Source organism: Nelusetta ayraudi, unplaced genomic scaffold (genome assembly GCF_046127955.1).
Source record: "Nelusetta ayraudi isolate G7.1 ecotype Tasmania unplaced genomic scaffold, CSIRO-AGI_Nayr_v1 ptg000011l, whole genome shotgun sequence".
NCBI classification, from domain to species: Eukaryota; Metazoa; Chordata; class Actinopteri; order Tetraodontiformes; family Monacanthidae; genus Nelusetta; species Nelusetta ayraudi.
In genome coordinates, this window is record NW_027466061.1 from 2,533,996 (window position 1) to 2,558,036 (window position 24,041).

A 24,041-nucleotide genomic window follows, 5' to 3' on the forward strand; every position below is an offset into this window, starting at 1 on the left:
TGTATTTAATGTGGGGCTGTGCACTCAACACTAAACAATTAGACCAATGTACAGGTCATTGTCGTGCCCCTCCATTATAATGGAGCATCGCATTGGAAGTGTTGTGTGGGTATTGACCTTACACCCTGTATTTTTTCCCAAGACATGCACAATCTGTTAATGTTTGATAGCTGGTGCATTTTATATACGCTGCAAGAGAAAATTATGATGTTGGTGTGGTGTAAAAACGGTGAACGGTTTAACAATCAAGCTCCATCTCATAAAAAACAAACTAAAACTAAAAAATCCAACCAGGTGTTTGAGTAACGTTCTGCATTCCTACAAAGCACATATGCTTCATCTGAAGGGATACAACCACAGAAGGAGGGTATGCTCGGGCAATTGCGCATTGCAAATAAGGGTCATCATTATCATTTTGAATATTCAGTTCTAACAGTTGTTGCGATGTTCATGACTACCAAGGGCACCATCTAAACACAAATGCAAAATTGTTGTTAAATGTATTCCTCCGCACATGCGGCATTTAGAAGTCTTCCTGTCAGGACCTTTACAAACAAACACGGCTGGCCGTGGGAGCGGCTCCACGTTGAGCAGAGGTGGCCATGAAAACAAATCCATCAGCGGTATCACTTTGTGATCGTCTCCCTCCGCTGTGGAAATTAGACGATTAATAATCTGAAATGGTCCGTAACCTCCCTTAAATATCCACTCGTCATTCCCCCAACTTCCCCCAAACCTCCTCCCATATGTCAGTGTCAAATACAATCTGAATGGTTGATTCATTCCATCCCGCAGTATTAGTTCCGTTTGACTAATATTTGAATGGAAATTTCTCAGTCAGATGCTTTCACCTTGAAGTGAGTGGGATCCGTCTCACGATGACACTTTCTGCCTAAACACACAATGCTGGAGGCTGCTCTCCTCACTTCTGATTGGACGCCAGTGTTGCCGCTATCTGGAATGTTTAATAACCTTCTGCGTTGCAGACAGACATATTTGCATTGAGCGATTCTGTGCCGATGAAAGTGAGATTGGGATTGAGAGAGACAGCCATATTGACTTTCCTGTCTCAAATGACCACAGTGTCAGCCTCGGAGGGGTTTTACTAAGGAATACAGCTGCCAGTGTGACTTCTCCATAATTAAAGTTCTGCAAAGGACCATTGTGATGGCTCTTAATAAGTTAAAAAAAAAAATGCTATGGCTATGGCTTTAGATGTGGCAGTTAATTCCTCCGGAAGCTGCCTGCGACTGTGTGCTCATTGTAAACACAACTTAATGCAAGCAGATCATTTCGCTCTTCATTAGTCTTATCTCTTTTATCACTTCACAAACTTATTAGCCCACCCCCATCCTCCAGGTAATGCCATCTCAAAGCCATCGTTATCCTGGGCATTTACAGAGCAGCGGCCCTAATTTTCCTCCAGCGGGACGGTATGTGCCGTACAAACTGCCTCCTCTTACCGCCGCACACAGCAAAGTCCAAATAGAAAAGTTTCAAGCTAGCAAAAAAAAAAAACCCTCCAGAGACGGCGAATAAGTTGGTATGGACGAGGACACATGCATTAACACAAACACTGTCGTTAATGCCTTTCATATTTTCACGGCTTAACGCAGGGAGATTTAGCTTTGACCTTCAGGCAGGCTTTTATTTTGCACTGCTTCTCGTCAATAGACTCGCTCAAATGGCCAGAGTATTGACAGGGTAGATAAAAAGGAAAGTTTTGCACATCGAAAAAGGCAGCTAAGTCCCTGATTTGCATGGCGCTGCGCTAGCGTCGACTCCTTTGTGTGCATGCACTTAGTTTCTGACAGGCTGGCAAGAAAGTCGCGCAGAGGTCAGAGGGAGAGCCTCAGATGGCGCATCAGCATATCTGCTGGGAGTGCGGCGAATATTACACCTATTGATAACGCAGGATGTCTGAACATTCAAATCATTTAAAAGGTACCAGCTGCCTAAATTATTCATGCCCTCGTGCCACGCATACATTTGGCTGACCTGCGTGGCAAGGCAACATGCCGCATTCGGAGGAACGAGGCAGGGCAGGGCTGCGGGAGGGGATGAGATGAGACAAAGACCGCGGCTCTGCCGTGGAAGACGAACCTTAAGCTTTAAAAGACTGGCTTCAGACACGCGCAGCCCCTTTTGTCCCGCATGCTGTGAGCGCTTGCAAAGGCGCTCGATTAAAGCTGCCTGATAAGTCAAAGACAGAGGCAGATGTGGTTATCTGGGATCAAAGCTGGAATCATGCGTGGCTCTCCATGCCAGGAGCACTTAAGCTCCAGCACAAACCATAACAAAGAGGAGGAAAAACACAACATTTTGCCTCCACGCGCTCCGAGAGAAAGCGAACCAGTCAGGCTTGGAAGTCACAGACTCTTTTGATCCTAATTGGTTGCCAAACCCCCTTTGCAGCAGTGACCCTGATTTCCTGGAATGATAGATTGTTTCTTGGAGACTTTCGATTGTTCTAGTGAATTTTCAGATGGATTCAGACAATAAATGATGTGAATGCATCTTGTCTTTTAGAGGACGAGGGTATATACTCCAGCAGTGATTGTCAGACTTTTTTAGGCCAAGGTACCCCTATAAATACAATATTTATTTCATTTGTGGCACTCTTAAATTATATTCTTAATTTTCTCTCTCTTATATTTATGGCATATTTTACTTTTACATAGCTTTTTGGTGTATCTCTTCCTACTATAACTATTCTTACTTCATTTCAAAGCTGCCGGACTTGTCTGACATGTTGACTTGTTTCACACATGCACCACTGAGAACATCCATCAATCCAATTTTCATTTTGATTTTTCAGCCTTTTAAAACATGTCTAAATAACACAAATTTAAAAGTCACATTGAAAATTTCCAAACGTTATTCAATTGTTTTGCTGCACCCCTGGCCTGCAGCAACCCACTTTGACAACCCCTGTACAGCAGAATAGTATTGTATCTCAAAGCCTCAGCAGTTTCAGTGGTAAAATAAAGTGGCATCACTCCAAAAACTTGTTTCTGGCAGGATGAAATTCCCATTTTGCTTAGCAATTGGCTAAGCCAGGAAACATTGTCTTTTGCAGATCTCAATGGGAATATTGTAATAAATTAACTTTCTACACCTCTGAGAATTTTATGGCCATTAAATAAAGATAATGTGATTCCCTGGGCCTATTTCTTGCCACCCGTTTCTCTCATTAGAATGTATATTAACTTTTACTGTACTTACTTTCTATTTTCCATTCTGTCCATACACCAATGATAATAAACCTGAATACAACTGATTTGCTTTCATTTGACTGCCTCCTGCAACTGAAGCTTGTCTTTATGTACCTGACATGAGTCACCAGAGGTTTGAATGCAAGGTGAACTAGAACTGCTACTTTGCAGCCAACTTCACCTTCGTTTCAGCAGAGAATAAAGCTGGGATCAGACTACATGAATTTTGCAGCTACTTTTACAGAAATGTGACTCCACAAACTCGTCACAGATAAACGTTCATTGATCATGAGTTGTCTGGATCGCAGGACAAGCGGCTTTACCCCTTTGTAGTGGTACATAATTAAAGATTGGCGATTTGGACTCTTCACCCCCCCCCCCCCCCCCCCCGCCAAGTGTTCCTAGACATTGGCCAATAGGAAGACAGAGTGCTCTCCACCCATAGAACGTGGGACAGTTCTGTGGGGTGCGCAAGCAAACAACGATTTTGACAGTAGTTTAGCCACCCTTTGGTGGAGGAGTGATATGGAGGGAATATTTGTGGAGCCATGTCAACCATACTGCTGTTGGCGTCAAAATATCGGAGACACTTTGGTGACCAGGTTTCCTTTTTTTGCCGTTCTGTAGCAGAGGACAGCCGCCATCACACCAAGTGCCTTTGTTGCCTTGAGTGATTGACAAGTGCTAGTTTCCCCTCGCCAAAGACCTGTGGCCTGGGAACGTGCATGTGAACAGCACGTGATGATCGGGCGGGGTGTGGTCGGTGTCATACTTGAAGAGTAGTCATTCGCCGATACAAGGCAAAGAACGGATTTATGACACAGTAACCACTGTGAACAACAACAGCAACAGAGAGGTGCACTCTGATCCTGGCATAAGGTGCCTTTCAAAGGAGCTGAATCGTTCTTCCAAACCCCATCCTTGAGTGTGTGGTGTCAATTTCATTATTATTGTTGTTCCAGATAGAATCCAAACATCAAACTTGTTTGATACTTCAGATTTTTCATCACTCGTCACACCTGCCTGCCTCAAATAAATGCAGTCATTGAGAGCAAACAGTGTTGGAAGTGACATGATACTGTGTCCAAATATATAAAAGAAGAAGAAGTTCCTACAATGGCAGAGATATTTATTTTTTTTCTGGTGTTTCCTGAGGATTGCGGGAAGTGAAACCAGTGATCGTGCTGTTGGTATCTCTGTCTTTCTGCTGTTTTATCAGCCACATTCTCCTCAGGTTGCCATCTTGTGGAGGACCCGGACTCTGCTTGACTTCCAGGGTTTCTGACTGAAAAGCGTTTCACAGCCTGCAGCCAGGAATCTTTATAGTCAATTCTCCAGTAACAGCTATGAAATTAAGTGACAGCATTTCAGCCCGTTTTAAAGTAATAGATTAAAAAAAAAAAAAAAATGAAAACGCTTGTTTTCTTTTTGCTTTAGATTAAATCTGAAGTCTCTCTCAATTTGCACAAATGCAAGGTAGAACGCATTTACCAGGAAAAGGGCCCCGCCAAGTATAAACAGACAAGCTTAGCTAATTTAGAAGCGGAGCCAGGAAGTATTTGTTCCTTTATCTTTTTTTTTTTCACCGTCTGCTTTCATCCTCGTGTGTAATGTGCATTTACACTTGTTTAAACTTTGCTCACAACTGGCTCAAGTTTAATGTGTAGACACTATTTAGCTCACAACCAGTAAAGCAAACAAGCTTGCGTCAGACAGCATCAGCAAACAACACTTTCCAATGGACCCGTGAAAACTCCAACTGGATGGTTCTGGGTGAGATTAGCAGATAATGAAAGCTCAAAGCATTTATTCGGGTGTACAGAATATTATTAGGGCGGAACTGTTGTTCTTATCTAGAATTGTGCCACAGACAAATTGGGATGGAGCTCTGAAGTGCAACTTCGCCAACACAGAGTTGGGTGTTTTTTTTCTGGAAAAGTTGAGAAATCAGGTGCGGGAAAATGTTTGTTCATAATACATTAATTCCATGGGGCTTCACAGGAGAAGAACAAAATGAAACAAATGACATTTTAAGGCAGAGGTACGAACCGAGCCCTGCTGAGTGTTTGGATGTATGCAGCGTGGATCTGCAGTATCACTGATGCACAGCACAGCGCCAGGGAGCGTCCCACCTGTCTGCATAGAATACAGATGCAACAGCAGATATCTGAATCATAATCCAATTTACTTCAATACGTGAAAGAGGACCGATTCCGATCTGACATCTGTTGAAATCAATTGCTCCCCCCCGCCCCCCCCCCCCCCCCCCCCTGTCCCCCCCCTCCTGCTCACGCATTCATGTTACGATTGCAATGTGTTGCACTTCCAGGGGCTGGGGTGGGAGTTTGGGGGTTGTTAAAATTGTATCAGAATTAGGTCACTTGCATCTTGTTGTGCAAATCCAGCCTCAGGCACCTAGATAGGATATTAGAAAAAAAGCTGCGCATCAGTCAAGTGCAAGTTTGGATTTGGACTGAAAGTGAGTCCTACAGTGTTTTTTAGGCCTTAAGAACAATGCACAAATATTAACTTCGACACAAGAAAAGGAAAAGCTAAATTCAAAGGCCCTCCAGACATTATCTGCCTTCTGAAAAACAATCCTGTTTCGAGTTTGTTGAATCGACTTCAAACAATAGAGCTTTTACAATAAAAGTAAACTACAAGCACCAACGCTTGCCTTTATATCAATGATTAAACCTAATTTCAAAAAAGTCATTTTATCTGGTGAACAGCAAAAGTGACTCCGCAAAGCTGCATGCAAATGCCACCCCTTTGTTTGGTAGCCGCCTTTGATGCTATCAATGAATTCTCTCCAACGTTGAACCGCTTCTCAAAGACTCCGCTGGACTGACCTGGGAATGTCAGCCGCTCATGAATAAATTGCATAACACCAGCGTTCATGCGCCAGTGAAATATGAGCTTCTGCAAACCAATGAATCCATTGAGAGCAAGAGGGAGAGAGAGGGAGAGAGAGAGAGAGAGAGAGAGAGAGAGAGAGAGAGTGCTTTTTTATTCAGCCTACCCGTGTTTTTGCTTGGGTATTAGCTTTCTTTGGTCAAAGGCCGCTCTATTGTATGAGGGTTCTGCCCATCCTTGCATGATATGAATGGAGATTAGTGGATATGACTTGAATAAACCACCCGGCGTCTGGTGTTAATATGTCGCAGCAGGAAATTATGTGAATGTCACTGCATGTGTATGAGAAATAAATGAGAGTGCGTTGTGCGAGGGAGGGCTCTGCTGTGGCGCCACTGCTGCAGCTTGTCACAAAGACACTGCCATAGAAAAAAACAAAAAAACAGCTTTGTTCACTTGAGCATTTTTAAAAATCAATATAAACAGGCCTGTTTTAGGGCATGGCTAGCTGAGCAAAGCCACATTGTTCAGTGTTTTGTTTTTGTTTTTTTTCCCCTCCCTCTCGTTTGTCATTACTGCATGCCCGGCACCCTCACTAATGGTGAATTTCGAGCAAGGTCATTGGATGCACCTGACCCCTTGAAGGCAATGGGGGTTAAAAAAAAACACAACGCAAACGGCCAGGTTGAAGTGGACTGCAGTTCTATTTCATGCTCGAAATAGCGACGTGTGCGTCTGCTCGCTGGTCCGCGCTTGATCTTTTATTCTGTCCCGTTGTCTTTGTCTCGGCTGTCGGTGTTCTGCTCTCGCTCATTGTTGGAAATTAATCAAGAGAGTCACCGGTGTGCAACAAAAGGAACATGCGTGTCCAAACGTAGCTTCATTTGACAGCGGTGCTGAGGGTGGGAAAATCAGCGGTGTTTCACTGGCTCCCTTCTGCCAACACCTTGTCTCTAATTAGGGCCACATACCTTAGATTTTGCTGCGGTCAGGAAGTGATTTCAATTTAAAGGTCATTAGGACATGAGTGCAAGTCAGGAATTCTGTTCTTTCCAGTGTCGATTTGGTTTTAATTGAGTCTTATCTTTGCTGAATGCAATCATCACCCCTGATAAGAACTATCGAACACAGTCTGAACAAAAAAAAAAAACATGCAATGAAATACAGCTATAAATGATGTCTTCCTTGATGAATAATCGTGAATGGATCATAACTGAAATCAAAAAGTAATTTGATGCTATCAAATGATATTTGATGTTCTGTAATACTTTCACTGGGCATAATCACATCAGCACATCAGTCACACATGAACAACAAAACAAGCACTCTTTGTCTGGTATAAGTAATTATAGATTATAGAACAAAAAAAAGAATATAAAACCCCTTCCAAAATAAAAGATACACCTCCAGATAAACGGGGTAGAGAACAGAATAAGTGTGAATTGAGATAAAAATTGGTGTTGTGGTATTATCTGTTCCATCGGCAGAGTGTGTTCTCTCCTTATCAGCACTACCTGAGAGAGTTTCAATTCAACTTAGTCTCTATCTAAATCAGTAAATAAGAAGGCCTGTGTGATTTTGAACCCGACCAAGTGTTTACTCTGCCTTTATCACAGAACTCAGAGTGGGCTGTTGAGGTTTGACTGGAATTTACACATGTGCTTTTAAAGCCCGACTCTAAGCAACGGCGGTGTCGTTAGCACTGCAAAACAAACACAGCAAACACAGTCACTAGGATACAGGTTTGAATTTATTTAAATGCCGGAGACTCGGTGTCATGTTGATTAAATGTGCATATCTAGCAAGTTCCAGCACACAACAATCAGTCAATAAATGTGGTGACTGAAAAGGACAGTCAATTGAATAAGACACCCCCATTTATTCATATTTATTCATGGTTTGCCTCGCCTCTAGGCACTATGATCGACAGGTACATCATATGGCAAATATAATAAAGTAAAGTAGAGTTTAAAACTGAAACGGTGAGCAAAAAAGAGCAGAAGACAAAAAACGATTTGCGCTGTTTGGCAGTCTTAGTGGGATAAAGGGATTGAGTAACATCACAACTGGAAGAAAATACAACTGGAGCAAACAACACAGATGAGAACCAAACATCCTCCTTTGGATATCTGGATAACCACTTTTATACATCATGGCATAGGCTGAACTGGTTATCGTTGATATCTGTATTGGGGCGTGTTTTCATTTCCTCGCCTCGCCATGGTACGCCACGCCTCGGTCCGATTGTGTTTTCATTGGCTCTGTGATCACAAGACCGTGGGTGGAGTCGACGCGGTAGAGCGGGACAATATTTTCGTTGGCGTCATTTCTGTACGACACATAACAGTGCAGCAATGGACAAAGTAGAGGTTGTTTAATACCTTCTGTAACCTTTATATTTTCACCAAAAGTAAACACGACACAGATATAATGGGAAAATAGCATTTATTAAAGAACAACAGAAAAACAGACTGTAAACACGCCCAAAATAGAGCCTCCTACTTATTTGAAATAGCCTTTATGAGCTGCCCTAGCAAGCCAAGGAAGGCGTTGTTAAATGCCGTGGTGTTCGAGGCTTCCTCGCGGCGAAGAGCCACGTCCTCTCGGCGAATCTGTATTTCCTTTCACCTCAAAGCCTCCTCGGATTCCCTAGCTTGCCGCGCCTCACGTAGGAGCAACTCGATTTGTTCCGAGCGCTGCACCATTTGCCGCTCGTCGTTTTCGCGAATATGGTTGAACACACTCGCGACGTCGAGGGCATTCCCGGTTCGCCTGCCTCTCCCCAAAAGACAAAAATAATATAACATTATATAAATATTATATAACATATAAATGTATTTGTACAACATCAATAGTAGCTGCTTGTATTCACGGTAAAATGTACCTGACACGGAACGCTGCGAAGAAGGGGTTGGCGTCGATGTCCGCTCCGACAGGGGACATCGACGAGGACACTGAGCCAATCAGTGCCCTGCTCGTCGCTACGTCACCACTAAACTCGCTTCGACTTGCTTGGCCCCTCAACCATAGAGGTACCGAAACAGCACCCCCTACAACCGTGTAGCGGCCAGTGCAAACACCCTAACACAGTACCGTGGCGAGGCAATGAAAACACGCCCTTAGAATAAGACACAGTATAATCATTGATGATATGTAGGTTGAGAAAAATAAGAAATTGAGTGTTGGTAGTTCAGCAGCAGCCTGAATGGACCGGGCCTGCAGGAGCTACTGTATAGGTGCAGAAGTTTGTCCATATAATGTTGACTGCATGTGTATCTAGTTGCACATTTGTACATGTAAAATGTACATGTTACACCCTGGACATGTCCCCAGTTTACAATTTACAGTATAGGGAGACGAACAACCATTTGCACTCACACCTACCGCCTATTTAGAGTTCCAAATTCACCTCACATCTGTCTTTGGTCAGCGGATGCATTTACATCTGATGACTACAAAATTCCAGCAGGTGTAGCACACTGGTTGACTAATAAAGTTATGGGCTTGACAAAAAAGTCAAAATGCTACTACTATAATCACCATTGAATAAACAAATGAATCAATTTCTTCTATCTACAAGTTCCTAATTGTCATTACAACAGTAAAATAAACATGCCCCATAATGTCACTGTTACATTGCATTTATATTGAAATTAACAACTGGAATTACAAGGATGTGGGCTGGTTTGTGTGTTTAGATACAAACATAATTGCTCATTTTGGTGTTGAAGGTCCACCACCCACACTCCATTTCTGAACTGTGTGAGTGTGCTAATGTGAAAATATTTCCTGTATTTTTTGTATTCTAAACATTACACAAGTACGATATTCGGAACAGCCCTTCACACTCAAGAAAGTGTATAAAACATTTTACAGGCCGTTTTTATAAAATCATGTATTCAGTGGTATTTCTCAGTTGGGAGAGCAGGTCATCCAATGACCGATGGATCAACAGTTCGAATCCCAGCTCCAACTGTCTGCATGTCAAAGTGTCCTTGGGTAAGACTGAACCCTAACTTGCTCCCAGTGGACCTAGCGGAACACTCAATGGCCACAGCTGCTTTATTGGTGTGTGAGTAGGTGGATGAGAGGCTTTGCAGAGCACTTAGTGCTACTTTGGACTTAGGACTTTGTCTCCTCCTCTTGACAAACTTTTTCCAAGAAGAGGAAAATGAAAGTATGGGGGTAGCTTCACATGTGCGCTAAGATAATTTGACAATTTTTGGCACATCTTTGTGTTATATACCAAGTGTGTTTGTTCCAAGATGATAGGATTTTCCCGGAAAGGCAGTGGCATTTTAGACAAGTGTGCACACAGGCCGCAGAATGACTGCCACAAATACAAGCCATCACTGCTTTCACACTTGCACAAACATTGGGCACCAGACAAGAACAATGCCATGTGTCTCTTCTACTGCCCGCTGTGATGGCATTCAAAGCTGTCATAGCAATGCCATTTGTCTCCTCTCACCCCTACATCTTAACAGACTGCCAAATTGATGTCAAACTAAAGAAATTATCTTGTTCTGTCTTCTCGTGAGGCTCAAGAGCTGTCATACTGGTTACTGCTGTTAGATGTGAAACAGAGTATCACACTCATCCTAAGTGGCTGGCTCAGTCCTGTGTATACAGATGTGACGAGGGACGACGCTGCAGAAGCACATTAGCAAACAAATACAGCATGGCATGATGTTTTCATGATTCTTGCATTCACGCTGTCCTTCAAAAAGCTATTTGCTTATTAATTCTTGCATGACCTAAAAGTCAATAAAGCATGCAGGTATAAAGGTTCAACCATCCACCCTGAAAAGAAAACCTGTGTGATCTTTAAACGGTGGGTAATGAGCTTGAAATTGCATTTTTGCCACATCAAGGCATACTGGGAACACATACAGAGACATTTCTTTATGTTTTCAGAAATTCAATTTCTGGTTTCCTAAACAGGAAATTCATCGTTTCAATAAAACAAACAACCTTATGTTGTTTATTACATGGTTGAACAACCAATGGTTGTTTAAATACAGTTTAGGTAATCAATGCCCAATCAGTAGAGATTCATAGATTGAAACTAAGATTTCACCAGGGACCGAGGGGGCATTTTGCATACCTTCTACTTTATTAATGACAATAGACAGTACACATGAAACTAAACATTTCCAATCATCTCTGTACCACCTACACTTGGTCAGCATGCAGCAAAGCTCTAGGATGATACCAAGCCTTGATCAAGGTGCTGGAACCGATGATGCACAGTGGACGATCCTGAGGGATCTGAAGCAGGGGAAGTTAGGTAAGCCAGGTAGGATGGTCCCAAAGCAAGAGAACCTGATCACCATTCAGTAGTTTAGGACAATCCATCTGGTGAGTGTTGAAGAAAAGGTATTCTTCAGCATAATGTTGTAGTGGCTAACAGAATACCTCCTGAAGAAGCAGTACATTTACTGCTTGATGAAGACACAGCAGTGCTTGGTGTTTAAGAGAGTATCAACGCAACTCAACAGAGAGTCTCGTGAAGGGAAGGGGGACCTGGCTCAGCTAGACGTGGATTTAGGCAACTCATTTGGTCAACACATTATGGTGGAAGAGATGGCACAGGATCAGCGTCATGACCCAAACACCATGGGCAACCTCTTTCATCTGAAATTCACCTTTGGGACCTATCTGAGTGGCATCATCTGGGGAAAATGGAGATGAAAATTTGAGTAGCTTTTGCATATTGTTCAGTAGCATCTAAGGAAGAGGACAAATTAAAAGGGACTTTTTTGCCCGACACAATGCCTGGCAGTTTGTTTGAGCTAAATTGTAGACCTATTATGATATATACCCATCATATCTGCCGGCAGGATGTTACCTAATGAAGTATTGTCCATGCGGTGTCAGCGTCAACTGGCTGACGCTTTCTCTGAATCGCAAATGCTGTGAAAATTGCATTGCTTCCTCTAAACGGACAATTTGTGCTGAAATTAAACAAAACGCATTTGGGAAGAAGCGAGACAAAAAATGCACTTGGTGGTAATGGCCTTCTTTTTTCAAAGGTGTTGAGGTTTTCACTATCACATTTTATTTTGCTTAACGCCAACTGCTTCAAAGTGACTGAAATCTATTATTATCAGCAACTAGAAAAAAATTGATCAGCTTATACGAGGCAAAGGTGCATAGCTAAAGTATTATACATTTTTGGTCCCCAATCTTCAATTTCTTTGAAGTAAATGAAATAGCTGCAAATGTGTTGTGCTCAAAAAGTATTCCTTTGCACAAGGACCTCTTTCTTTTCTGGACTAATATGACGACAGCGACGACCACTATTATTTTATTATCTGACAATGTAATCTGGACTGGAGACAACATAAAAACAGTATTAATTATTCTTGCACTTAAAGGTCCAGTGTGTAAATTTTTTTCTTGATTTACCATTAGAACTGTTTTCAAATATAAAAGAATAGACTGTATGTAGAGCAAGTTAGTTGCCACCTTGCGTTGCCATTTTTTAAGTAAGCCCGTCTCACAGTGCTCTAAACAAGAAACAGGTTGTCAGGCGGGCTTCCTTAAGTACCAGGCTTGCTTAAAGATTTTACACTCTGGACCTTTAAAGAGTCTAATGTTTTCTGTTTTTTGTTTTTTTTCTCAGGATTTACTTTACAATTGTCCAGTACTTCAGACTTTATTTCACCCCTCAAAATGATGACTCACCATTTTGTTTTTAGACTTCTGCACTCACATTTCTAGTTTCAGTATTGCAATTCTGGCTGGCTAATTACTTAGCTGTTCTTTCCCTCTTTGGAGTTTTGTTGGCTTTTGTTTTTATACTTTAAAAAAATGCATTTCAATAGACATAGAGGCAACGGCTCACTGATGAGCACTGACACAAGTACATGGATTGTCAAGTTGATAAGCCTACAACCAATTTAAAGCACTTTCATACTTCTGATTGGTTGATGTCTTCAATTGAAGACAGAGGCTGTTTCATCTTTATCGCCTGACTGGCCCCTGAAACAAAGCGCCAACGCAAAGACATCAGATTAATTTTCACTTTTGAATCATTGGTTAGTCTGACAATAATAATCACAATAAACTCATCATAAAACCATTTTGTTTTCATTATTGCAGGAGAACGTATAATAATTATTGACAGCTACAGGGTGATGATAAACATATTGACGAAGGTTTGTGTGAGAAATACGGCTGAGATACGATTCATTTAATTACGTGTCAATGTGGCGTGGAACACTGAATAACCTGAAGGTTATGTACACAGCATGTGTCAGCACAGCAGAGGCAATTACAGTCTTCATAATTGTTTATGTAAAAAGAGTTCTATTTTTGGTAAGTCTGGAGTTTCGCAGGTGAAGATTATGTATAATGTCAAGTATGAGTACAAGCAATATTGAATTGAAAACATCTGCCACACTTTACCCACAAAACATCAAAACATTGGCATGGCAACATTGCGTCTTAATCTGTCACACTTTAATGCATAATTTGTAGAATAAGACCCTCTGGAGAGAGTTTTAATTCAATATTTTGAATGTTCTACCTAATTTTGAAATGCTTCAGAGTGTTGTTTATCTGCAATTTTAATGTTTTCATTTTTGAGATTTTTTTTTGTCACATGCGGAAAACTACTTGGGGAATTCATAATTTGCAAGTGTTGCCCCTCAAAACAGAATTATTATCTTTTTTTATTGAATATGTTGACTTCAAACTTGCTGCCAATTTAAAAGCCAAGTGTGGCTTTTGCAAGTTCACCCAAGACCCTGGTCATACATGCAACTGTTCTTAGTACAGATTCAGGTTCCTGATGACCAGTTTAAAATTACTAACTGCACAATGATCTTTGCAATAAAATTGCCGTTTTTCTGTTGTTGTTGTTGTTGGTGGTGGGCGCTGTTTACTCCCTCGCCTTAATTTGCCTCCTCTCTGACTTCATAACACTGGCCTCACGTGGCCTCTCAATTCATTGAACTCTACACACAGCAGTGAACTCCACTTTAATTTGCACTGGCTTTGAGGTGATGCAAGACTCCTGCTGCTGTACTTGATCCTTGATGGGGCCTATTGGTCCAAGGACAGAATGGGGGGCTCGAATATACAATTTGTAACTCGACTCAACACACACACACATTTCCACAGACACACAGAAAAAAGAGCATGCTTAAATGAGGCAGTATTGCTCTGATATCATTAAATCTATTCATCATGTTGCCAAAGGGACCATGGTAGACACCAGTATGCCCACACTGGGGCTCCCGGAGCCACTTTCACTAACTAACCCCTGCCAATATGAGAGGACTACATGGGAGAGACAAGCCATATGGTTCTCTGTGTGGGAGCATGTGATTGTACCTGGCGCTTATAGGAGCGAGAGGAGGAGACAGAGGAGGAGGAGGAAGAAGAGGAGGAGGAGGAGGAGGAGGAGGGGAGCGCTGTGAGGCGAGTTGAGCCTTTTTTCTGGCACACGGCTCTGCACAGCGCCAGCGAGAGTCGGGGAAAGAGAGGGAACACCGAGTCACAAAATAAAACATAGGAAGGAGACTTGACTTGACGCGCCTCCGAGAGCATCCATTTCACGGCGATTACAGTTTAAAGAAGGCACAGAGGGGAAGAAGACGGTGCGCATTTTCACCCCCTCCCCCCGCCCCCCCCTCCGCTCTGCTCTCATTCTCAAGTCACTTTTTCCTCCTCCCTTGGTGGTGAGAAGTGAGCGGGCGGAGATACGCTTTCTGCTATTATTATTATTTAATCGGAGCGGACGGACGCAGCAGCTGTTTCATAACAAACCCCGTTTACTTGGAAAGCCCTGAAACGGCTGGCGGGCAGATAGTTGGCGCACATCGTGGCCGGAGCCGAATCTGCAAAACAGACGCACAGACGGGAGAAAAAAGAAGGACAAGAAGGACAGCCGACTGTATTTATTTTATATTCATTTTTATTTTTTTATTTTTCCACATCGAAGTTTCCCTGGAAGTTGCGCAGCCACAGACAGACAGAGAGAAGATGGGGATTTGCAGCTACGTGGCGGTGCCGTGGAAGAGCATCGTCGTCCTCGGACTTAAATTGTTATTCCTTGTACCTGCAGGGGTTCCGGCCAGGAGCGGGGATTCTGTACTAAAGGACAACATCACCGTCAGACAGGGGGACAGCGCCGTTTTAAAGTAAGTCCCGAACTGCTTTTCATCATCAGCATCATGATCAGCATCAGCATCAGCGACGCTCCCGCGCAAAACACTTTGCTCCCAGTGCGCGCGCTGCCCTCGCCAAGCAGCCCCCCCCCCCCCCCAAAAAAAAGCGCAAAGTGTTTTATTTTTAAACTCTAATAACTGTTTAACACCCCCCCCCCCCCCCCCCCCCACACACACACACACACACACACACACACACACACTCTTCGCTGGTGAGTTGTCATCGCGCGGAGCCTCTATCTGTCTCCGCTCGTTGCCCTTGAGTGTTATTGATTCGGCTTGGTTAATGTCTTGTTGAGGATGCACGCGAGCCGAGACACTTAAACGCAGCACAATACGGCGCATCTCGTGCGCAGCATCGATTGAAGTGCGATGCGAAATGTAATTACGCCCCTGAATTGTCGGGGCTTCCGTTTGTTTGAATTATTTATTTATTTATTTATTTATTTATTTATTTACCCCCACCACCCCCTCCTTCCCCTGCCTCCGCTCCGACTTTGAAGTGTTTCACGTGACTTCGTGGTCTGTTGCTGGCGGAATTTCTCACTTTACGCGAGCTGGGATAAGAGAAAAAAAATGCTACGTTGACGCGAAGACACATGGATGTATGTTTGTCAGTCTTCACGAAAGGCGCGTAGAGAGAGAGAGAGAGAGAGAGAGAGAGAGAGAGAGAGAGAGAGAGAGAGAGAGAGGGGAGGGAAGATGCACGGTGTGTGCGTGGGTTTGGATTTGCTGTGTTGTTGTGTCTCGCGTGCAATCACGCTCCCCCATCTTCTCTGTTGCCCTTGTGCTCAGCTTTTAGCTGCTGCTGCTGCTGTGTGTGTGTTCGTGTGTTCGTGTGTGTGTGTGTGTGTGTGTGTGTGTGTGTGTGTGTGTGTTCCTTTTGCCGGAGTTCTCCAGATCAGCTGCGTCTTGAGAAAAGTGAGCTCCGGCGTGATCGTGTGCAAGAGACGTCCCTGGTTCGTCGACTGTCTCACACACGCGCACAGCACAACTGTCTGTACAAACACGAGTTGTTTCTTCTTCTCCTTCTTCTTTCTTATCGCCTGCAGACACGGGCTTATCTCGCTGTAATATGCCTGCATGAGATTTGAAAAGAGCAATTTGTGAGCACAACAGCCCACCGGTCTATTACCTCCGCGATCCCATTCTGATGGGAACAAGGGAAGAAGAGAGAGAGTGGAGACGGAGGAGGTGAGGAAAAAAGAGAGCCCCGACTGCTCATAACTAAGAAGTGGTCGTAATTCAAACTCACCCGAAATCTAGAAAAAACAAGACAGAAGAAAAGCTCTTATTTTGAAACGATTGTCATAGTGTTGCATCTTTGAGTAACAATGTGCTTATTAGGTAGAAAACAACATTTCTGCCTTATCAATTAAGTGAACCTTATCCATTCAACTTGCCCTACAGTTTTGATGTTTGACACGTCTGAAGGTGTTTGGCGCTGCCGCTCCCTCGTCGCCCTCATCTCGCCGTCAGGAACGTCAAACGCCCCTGATAGCGGACGACCACTCGTAGCTGGCGGCGTGAGCTCGTCCTTGGTGTGCAGCCCGCGATCAGCGTGCTTGTAAACGGGCGGCGCGTTTCTCAGCACCCGGGGGCTGTCATCGCAGGTTCAGACTCCACACTCCCAAAGCCGGCCGAGATACGAAGGCATTTTGGGCCAGGAATTATCCTCTCCGCCTGATAACGCTGTTGACACAGACGGGCGGCTAAACAGCTCGCTGTCGCACCTCGGGTAAACGACGTGGCGGAAGCCGATCATGCTCCATTGCTCCGGGATGGACTTTGAGAGCCAGTTTGCAGGGATCTTTTTCCCTTCCTCCCTCTCGCTCTCTCTCTTTCCTTGGGAGCCTTCCGTCGGACTGACGGCGCTCCTCTAAGTAGTCGACTGTAGGATCTTCCATCACTCAGAATAATGACTCGCCATTTTGTTTTTTGACTTCTGCACTTGCATTTCTTGTTTTAGTACTGCAATTCTGGTTGGCCAAATACTTTGCTGCTCTTTCCCTGTTTGAAGTTTTGTTGTTGGCCTTTGTTTTCATAGTTAAAAAAAAAATGCATGCAGGCAACGACTTACTGACGAGCACTGATAGAACTCCATGTATTGTCACATTGACAAGCATGCAACTAATTTAGAGCACCTTTGTATTTCTGATCGGTTGATGTCTTCAGCTGAAGACAAAGACAATCTTTTGTCACATGACACTAGCTCCTGAAAAAAAGAAACACCTACACAAAGACGTCAGATTAATTATCACTTTTGAATCGTTAATTAGTCCAATGATGATGAACACTTGAATTAACCAGTTTTTCATTATAGCAGGAAAAAGTATACGTAAAAAGTATATGTAAGCTACAGGTTGATGATAAACGTATTGACAAAGGTTTGTGTGATATCACCTTGAGAAATACGGCTGCGATACAATTCATTTAATTATGTGTGGATGTGGTGTGGAACACAAAGTAATCTGAAGGTTATGTACACAGCATACGTGTTGGACTGTCGGATTGACAGCGCTGCTCTTAGTGGTCCACTGCCGGCTCGACTGTAACTAACCGTTTAACTCTCCCGCCCATGAACGCCGCCACTTCTTGCTCCTTTGTCACCCGCCGGTCCCTCGGAACCTCCGGCTGTCCGCCTCCTGCCCCTAACCTGCGTTCCCCCTACTGCGGTGGTGGCAGAGGAGTCGTGGAATAACTTGTGGAGGAGTGGCCGTGACCCTGAACTTGAATTACCAAAGGGAGTTTGAGTCTATCAGGAACCCCATTAGCACGGCGAAAGCAGCTTTTCTTCCCATGGGGTCAGCAATCAAAAATCCATGCAATTACTCATGTAACATCGGTCATCACAGTGCATTCGGTGACGCCACAGTGATTTAGAATGAAAAGAAAAATACAATGGGACGAAACAAAAAGATAAGAAGCCAAGTAAGCCAAGACCCAACTGCCACGTCACAACCCAAACCCACCCACATATACAACCACGACATAGCAAAAACGTGACAATTTGACCCTAGCTAATTAATTCACATTCCTTAACAATATAAATTTTAATGTGCTCTTGCTACGCTATGCAATGCAATGTGCTTGCTATCGAACGTTGATTTGTACATTGCATTGCTTCCAGCTCTGGGTCGGGTAAATTTCTCGTTTTGATTGTCTGGTTGTGTATTTCTGTCAGTGTGAGATCAAGGACAGTTTACTATACAAGATCAATTAGAGACTAAAATATTTGTGAAAACACCAACAAAGAATACCAAAGTCTATTTTGTGCCGAGAGTGAACTTCAGCGCTATCAAACGCAGTTACCCTGGGGAGTACGGAGTCTGCGATGGTAGTCGGACCGTAATCCAGGACGCCACGGCCATCAACCTGTGTTGCTCTGTGCCTCATCCTCCAGGCAGGAGGGATGTGGATGGTGTTGAGAGCGCCAATAAAAAAAAAAAAGAGGCCCTTTCTTATCCTGCCCTAGCAGCCTCCGCGGGTGGGGACGGGGCTCCTTGGCGCTGGGGTGTGTGATAGCATTGTATCCGCATTTGACAGCGAGACAATTTCTTGCCCAAAGAATCCCGAGGCTGACGCGGTATGAGACCCGCTGCCTCGTCTGCGAGTCAGGAAGTCTTCCCGACTCCCTCGTCACCCACACAGGCGGTCGAGGTGGAGGTTCACAAAGCCGGCTGGTGGGTTCGGGGGCTGGCCGAGGTTGCACCAGCGGCGCCGGGAGAAATCTTAAGTGAAGGTCGACAACGAGATTGACCCCTAATTTGACCCACGAATGGAAGGAGCGCGGCAGGAATAGCTGCAGCTGCTGTGGTGTAGCCTGTATGTCGGTTGGATTAAAAAAAAATAATTAAAAAAACACTTTGAATTTCCAGACCTACCGTAAAGCCTCTGCATTCTCCATGCAAACTCATAGCTCACTGCATAAATGTGTACAAAAGCTGTGATATATTCTCTCCATCCTTCCACAGGAAGATTAACAACACACGCACACTCACACACCCTCACGCAAGCATGCACGCACGCACATACAAACAAACACACATACACACACACACATACAATTCACAGAGGTTCTAGTGTTGCCAGGGTTTCTGCATTGTTTCAACGAACCCCAACATGCTGTTGTAAATAACAGATTTCAGTGGGTTCCACATCTTTGGAAATATCCATGGTGTTTAATTTCTGCAGGGCTTTGCTATTCAGACAGTCAATGGAAAAAGAAAGCACCGTCATTGTCACAAAAGTAGGAATTTGCAGAAGGGGTTATTTAATTTTTACTGCCGTGCAAGCCACGAGAGAAATGCCCAAATGGTTCATTCTGATTTCTCGTGGCATTTCAAGGAAGTTGCAGTCGGATTTCATGTTTCCATCCGCGGTTCATTCAGTATGACTGGCTGTGGTTGAAATAGCACACGTGTAAAAGGTATGGGTTTGTAATTAGCAAAAAAAGTGGTGATTTGGTGCATCCAGTAGGACTGTAAATGATCTGTAATGAGGCACTTCATCATGAATGAATTGAAATGCATCATTGTATGAATCAGTTTACTCGCTGTGAAAATGTATGAAACCGTTTCAGTGCAAAAGGTGGCATTTAGTTTTAGTTGAGCTCAATGTTTCAAAACGTACCTGCCGGATGGAAAGGAGAAGAGTGAGGTAACATCATATTTTTCAATTATCCCATTTGACAATTATTATGAAATACAGAACACTGGAGTTGGATGCGGGACACTAATTACAGTTTAACATGTTGCAGTTTCTCTTTTACCATCAATCCATCCATTTTCAATACCTACTCATCCCTGAGCCCAGGGTCACAGAGGGGTTCCCTTTAACAATTTATAGAATTTCATTCCAGTCAGCAAAATCCAAAAATAACTTTGGAAAAAAAAATGGATGACACTGTACCCCACTTATTTCTCAGCCAGGATAGCTTGTCCACATGCTCAGAGTTCAAGGGATGCCCTCTTCTATTGGGTGAAGTTTCCTGCGAGCGTGAATGGTCTCCCGCGGGGGCAGTCAAGGCAGGGGCGCCCAGATATTAGCACCCCAGGACGGGTGGCTGTTTGTCAGCCTCCACATGAGTTGACTGCCACTGCAGCAGAAACTCCTCCATGTTGATCTTTGGCCCTGTCTTGTAGCCTTTCACAGCCCTTTTCAATGTCTGGAGTACACTTTGCCAATGCTTTGCAGAATCTAATGTCTGCTAGACAGGACTGGGCAGCTCGGGGCATGTGCTGTAACAAACGTCTTTTATTTTCGGCCGACGTCTTTGCTGACTGCAGTAACCTTTGGTCGAACTGTTGGGAAAAATTATTAAATCAGTTTTTAGTTCTGCGATGCTTCAGAAAGTAAGAATGAGAAGGATTGTTCCGAGCAGGCACATAGCATGAATCCATCAAACATGTAAACCTTGTGTGTGGCGGGCAACAGCAAGAATGGTTAGCAAGTTTTGTAGCAGGTACTTTGAGCATATAGAATATTTTGTTTGTATGTATAGAATCCAAACATGGAGTCAAACACCATCGTCCTCCATCGTGTTACAATGCGGCACATGGACTTCACTGATTTACTGAGTCAAAGTGTGCCACATATTTAATTTATTTCTGCAATTAAATAATCCAAATCAGCATTCTATTTTGACAGCCTTGGCGTGTAGCCCACTAGAAATCTTTTTTTTTTTCTTCTTCTTTCCTGTTATTGCCACCTCTGGAGCCAGAGGGCGCTGCCTTCAGTATTAAATGGGACAGATGTTTCATATGTTTTTGGCTGTGTGGGCAGCGGAGCGAGCACTGAACGTCATTGTTTTACAAAGACATGAACATATGTACACAGCATCTTTTTTATAAGCTTGTACAATTATCATCTGGTTCCACGCAAACACTTTACTGTAAGCGCGTAGCCTCCAAATGCAGTGTTATTTCTGACAACTTACCAACACTGTTGTGTCCTGCCAGAATGAGTTCTAAGTAAAGAAGCAGCTATTTGGTAGTAGTTTCATTTTTTTTTATTTCATTCTTATTTATTTTGTTACACATTTTGTCACATGTGAAAGCATTGTCTGGGTCAAAGTTATAGGAACCCCCACCAGCTCCTTCAGGTAATCTGAGTAATTAAAATTTCCAACTCAAAGTTTGTGTGATGTGGACATGTTAAAGCTGCATTCATCAACGCAATGGACTTTGATTTCTTAGATTTGTTGTCAGTGGCTTGTCTTAAACATGTTATTTTCTAGCCATTTTTTTGGGTTCATGTCAAGACATTAATTAGACTGGATATGTCAATATGGCTAATGACACTGAACCTGTTTAATGAATGCAAAATTCTGATCATTTGAATTGCGGCGTTATCAGATTTAAAAAACAAAATAATTCATGTGAACAGCGTGATCGATGTCATAGCAACGTGAGCAGGAGACGAGACAACATTGCATAACATAGCATTGGAAATTTGCCAAAGAGCCAATGCTGGAGTGAATAGGTGACTAATATCCTCCTAGATGAAATCGCAGGTGGATTAGCTGCCACCTTATGTCAGCTGATGCTCAAAAACTATGCATCGGTAGGTTCAACAAGAAATGACATAAAGTTTTGAAAATAACATTGAATATCAGAAATTAGAAATACGCAGATATCGGCAATTTGTGTTTCATGTCTTCCTAAAGCTGGTGCATCTTGTGAATGATAAAATACAACTTTCCCACTGTCCTGTCAATAAATTAATAAATCAAATGATTACAATGAAACATTGTTTGAGATCTGATAATGCGGAGCAAAATGCAAACAAGGGATCTTTCAATTATCGCATTTCCGGACTGCATGTAAACAACCACAATCTGATTTTCCCAGTTAAGCTGATGGCTCCCAGGTATTGGATATTAATGTGTAAACTGCCTCATTGCACCCTTTTCCGTTGCTGACCACGTTGCCTCGTCTGTGTCGAGGTGTCACATACTTTTATGACACTGACATGCTTTGGAGGTCATAATGCAGATGGCACCCCCACCGCCCCCCCCCCCCCCCCCCCCCCCCCCCGCAGCAAGCCCTGGCTAACGGCAGTCACACTTTACAGTGACAAGGACGCGCCCACTGGTGGCTTCCAACCCAGGGTCGTGGCATTGAGCTGGAAGCCAGGAGGTGTGAAGGCTCTCCACCACTGTGTCCTTTTCACTTTTCCATGTTTTTCTCCACATATTAGATCAGTATTTGTGACAACCCGAGGCCATCTGCGACCTTTGCTCTACATTGAGCAGCATTTTTTATTGTATTTTCTTCCAACGGAGTGCCGTCCCAGACTTCACTGGCCCAACATATACCGCCCTCTGATTCTCTCACTTGGTTAAAACCAGTACGTGCGTTCACGAGAGTGGGTGAAGCTCTTTTCTCGCCGCTCCGGGTGAAAACTGCCGAGCCACCATCTTTTTTTTTCTGCTGATCTGACACGGGCCGAGTTGAGGCCAGGTTGTAAAAGATGGTTCCCTCTAACCGTTGTCTTGAGAGGAGGGCAGGACCCAGCCCTCAGATTTAATGACAGAAGGGCAGCCTTAAAGCTCCCCAATTCCTCTAATCAATAGGACACTGTGCTGCTTTTTCTGTCATCCTCCAGTGGATACCTGTTTCAGGACGGTTCTACAAAAAAGAAAAAAAAATATATATAAAAATGGCCGGTGCTCCACTGTGCTGTCACTGGCTGCGTCGCTGTGTCAACGACCGACTCGTTGTGTAATTTGACTCCCTGCAGCTCTTCTCCCAGGTGGTCAGAGCAGCACCAGAGAGGACTGAGGAGAGGCTCAGCTGACCCCTGGCACCGGCCCTCGTAAGCCAGAGAGCCAAGTTTTACTAATGGCAGTCCTGTCTGTGTAAAGGTGCAGTCACAGCAGAAATAACACTCTTTTCTCGGAGAAGGCCACGGGCTGATTTGCTCCATGTACCAATATGACTCTTTTTTTTTTTTCCACTGTAGGAAATTGAAAGGTGAAAGCCAGTTGCAGTTGTACCACTTCCTTTCTCCTCCTGTGAGTCGGTGCTGTGTTGAGTGGGCTTTAGGGAGGAAGGGAGGTTCAAGGACGGGCTGAGAGTCTTAGGAAATCTATATAAAGTAAAAAGATATTTCACAGTATATGTGGGGTGTCAAATAAAAGTCAAAAGGGCTTTAATTGGCACTGTAAGAAAAAATGCTTCTCATTTGCAGTTGATAATACCTCCTTTATTGCCTTTGACTTGTAATTGAAAAAATATGATTTGTCCCTTGCTTAGGTTTTCAGAAGAGTACATTGGAAAATGGTTGATAGGCTGAAAATAAAAAAAAGCTTTTGATTAATCGAGCGTCAAAGTAGAGTCAAATTTAGATAAGTGAATGTGTAAATCATTTTATTGTCATTTTATACATTAGAGATTATTAATCAAAGATTTGCTTGAAAAATGTTTTTGGTCATTAAATCTGCATGTTTTTATTATTATTATTTTCTGTTTTAAAAAAAAAAAAAAAAACTGAAAGTTTTGTACTTTCAACAATAAACAAGTTTTGTTTCTTTGTGATTAGCCAGCCATTCACTGCTGGCACTATCTTGTGCAGAAGACTACTAACTCTGCAGAGGTGTTACCATGATAATCTGGTCTGCTTCTTACAGAAAAAGCCCCCCAAAATCTAGACGGCTCACATCAGCTCAGTCCCATGGAAAAAGTCAGCCCATTGAGAATATGAGCAAGTTGTCATTTTCCATGCTTGGTGTTTTAGTTTGCATGCCAGTAATGCAAAAAGACGCGTTAAAGAACAGGACCCCTTTAAG

General features: G+C 43.4%; 1 protein-coding gene across 2 annotated transcripts in view; it reads left to right on the top strand.

Annotated features, from left to right (window-relative positions):
• opcml (opioid binding protein/cell adhesion molecule-like) overlaps positions 1–24,041 on the top strand; it is a 243,131-nt gene that overhangs the window by 97,757 nt on the left and 121,333 nt on the right. The window contains exon 2 of one of the 2 annotated variants that reach the window (XM_076020003.1): positions 15,148–15,223. In XM_076020003.1, the coding sequence (XP_075876118.1) occupies positions 15,148–15,223 (76 nt within the window). Of the gene's footprint in view, positions 1–14,536; positions 15,224–24,041 lie in introns of those variants that run through there. The other variant, XM_076020002.1, reaches the window with a different exon arrangement.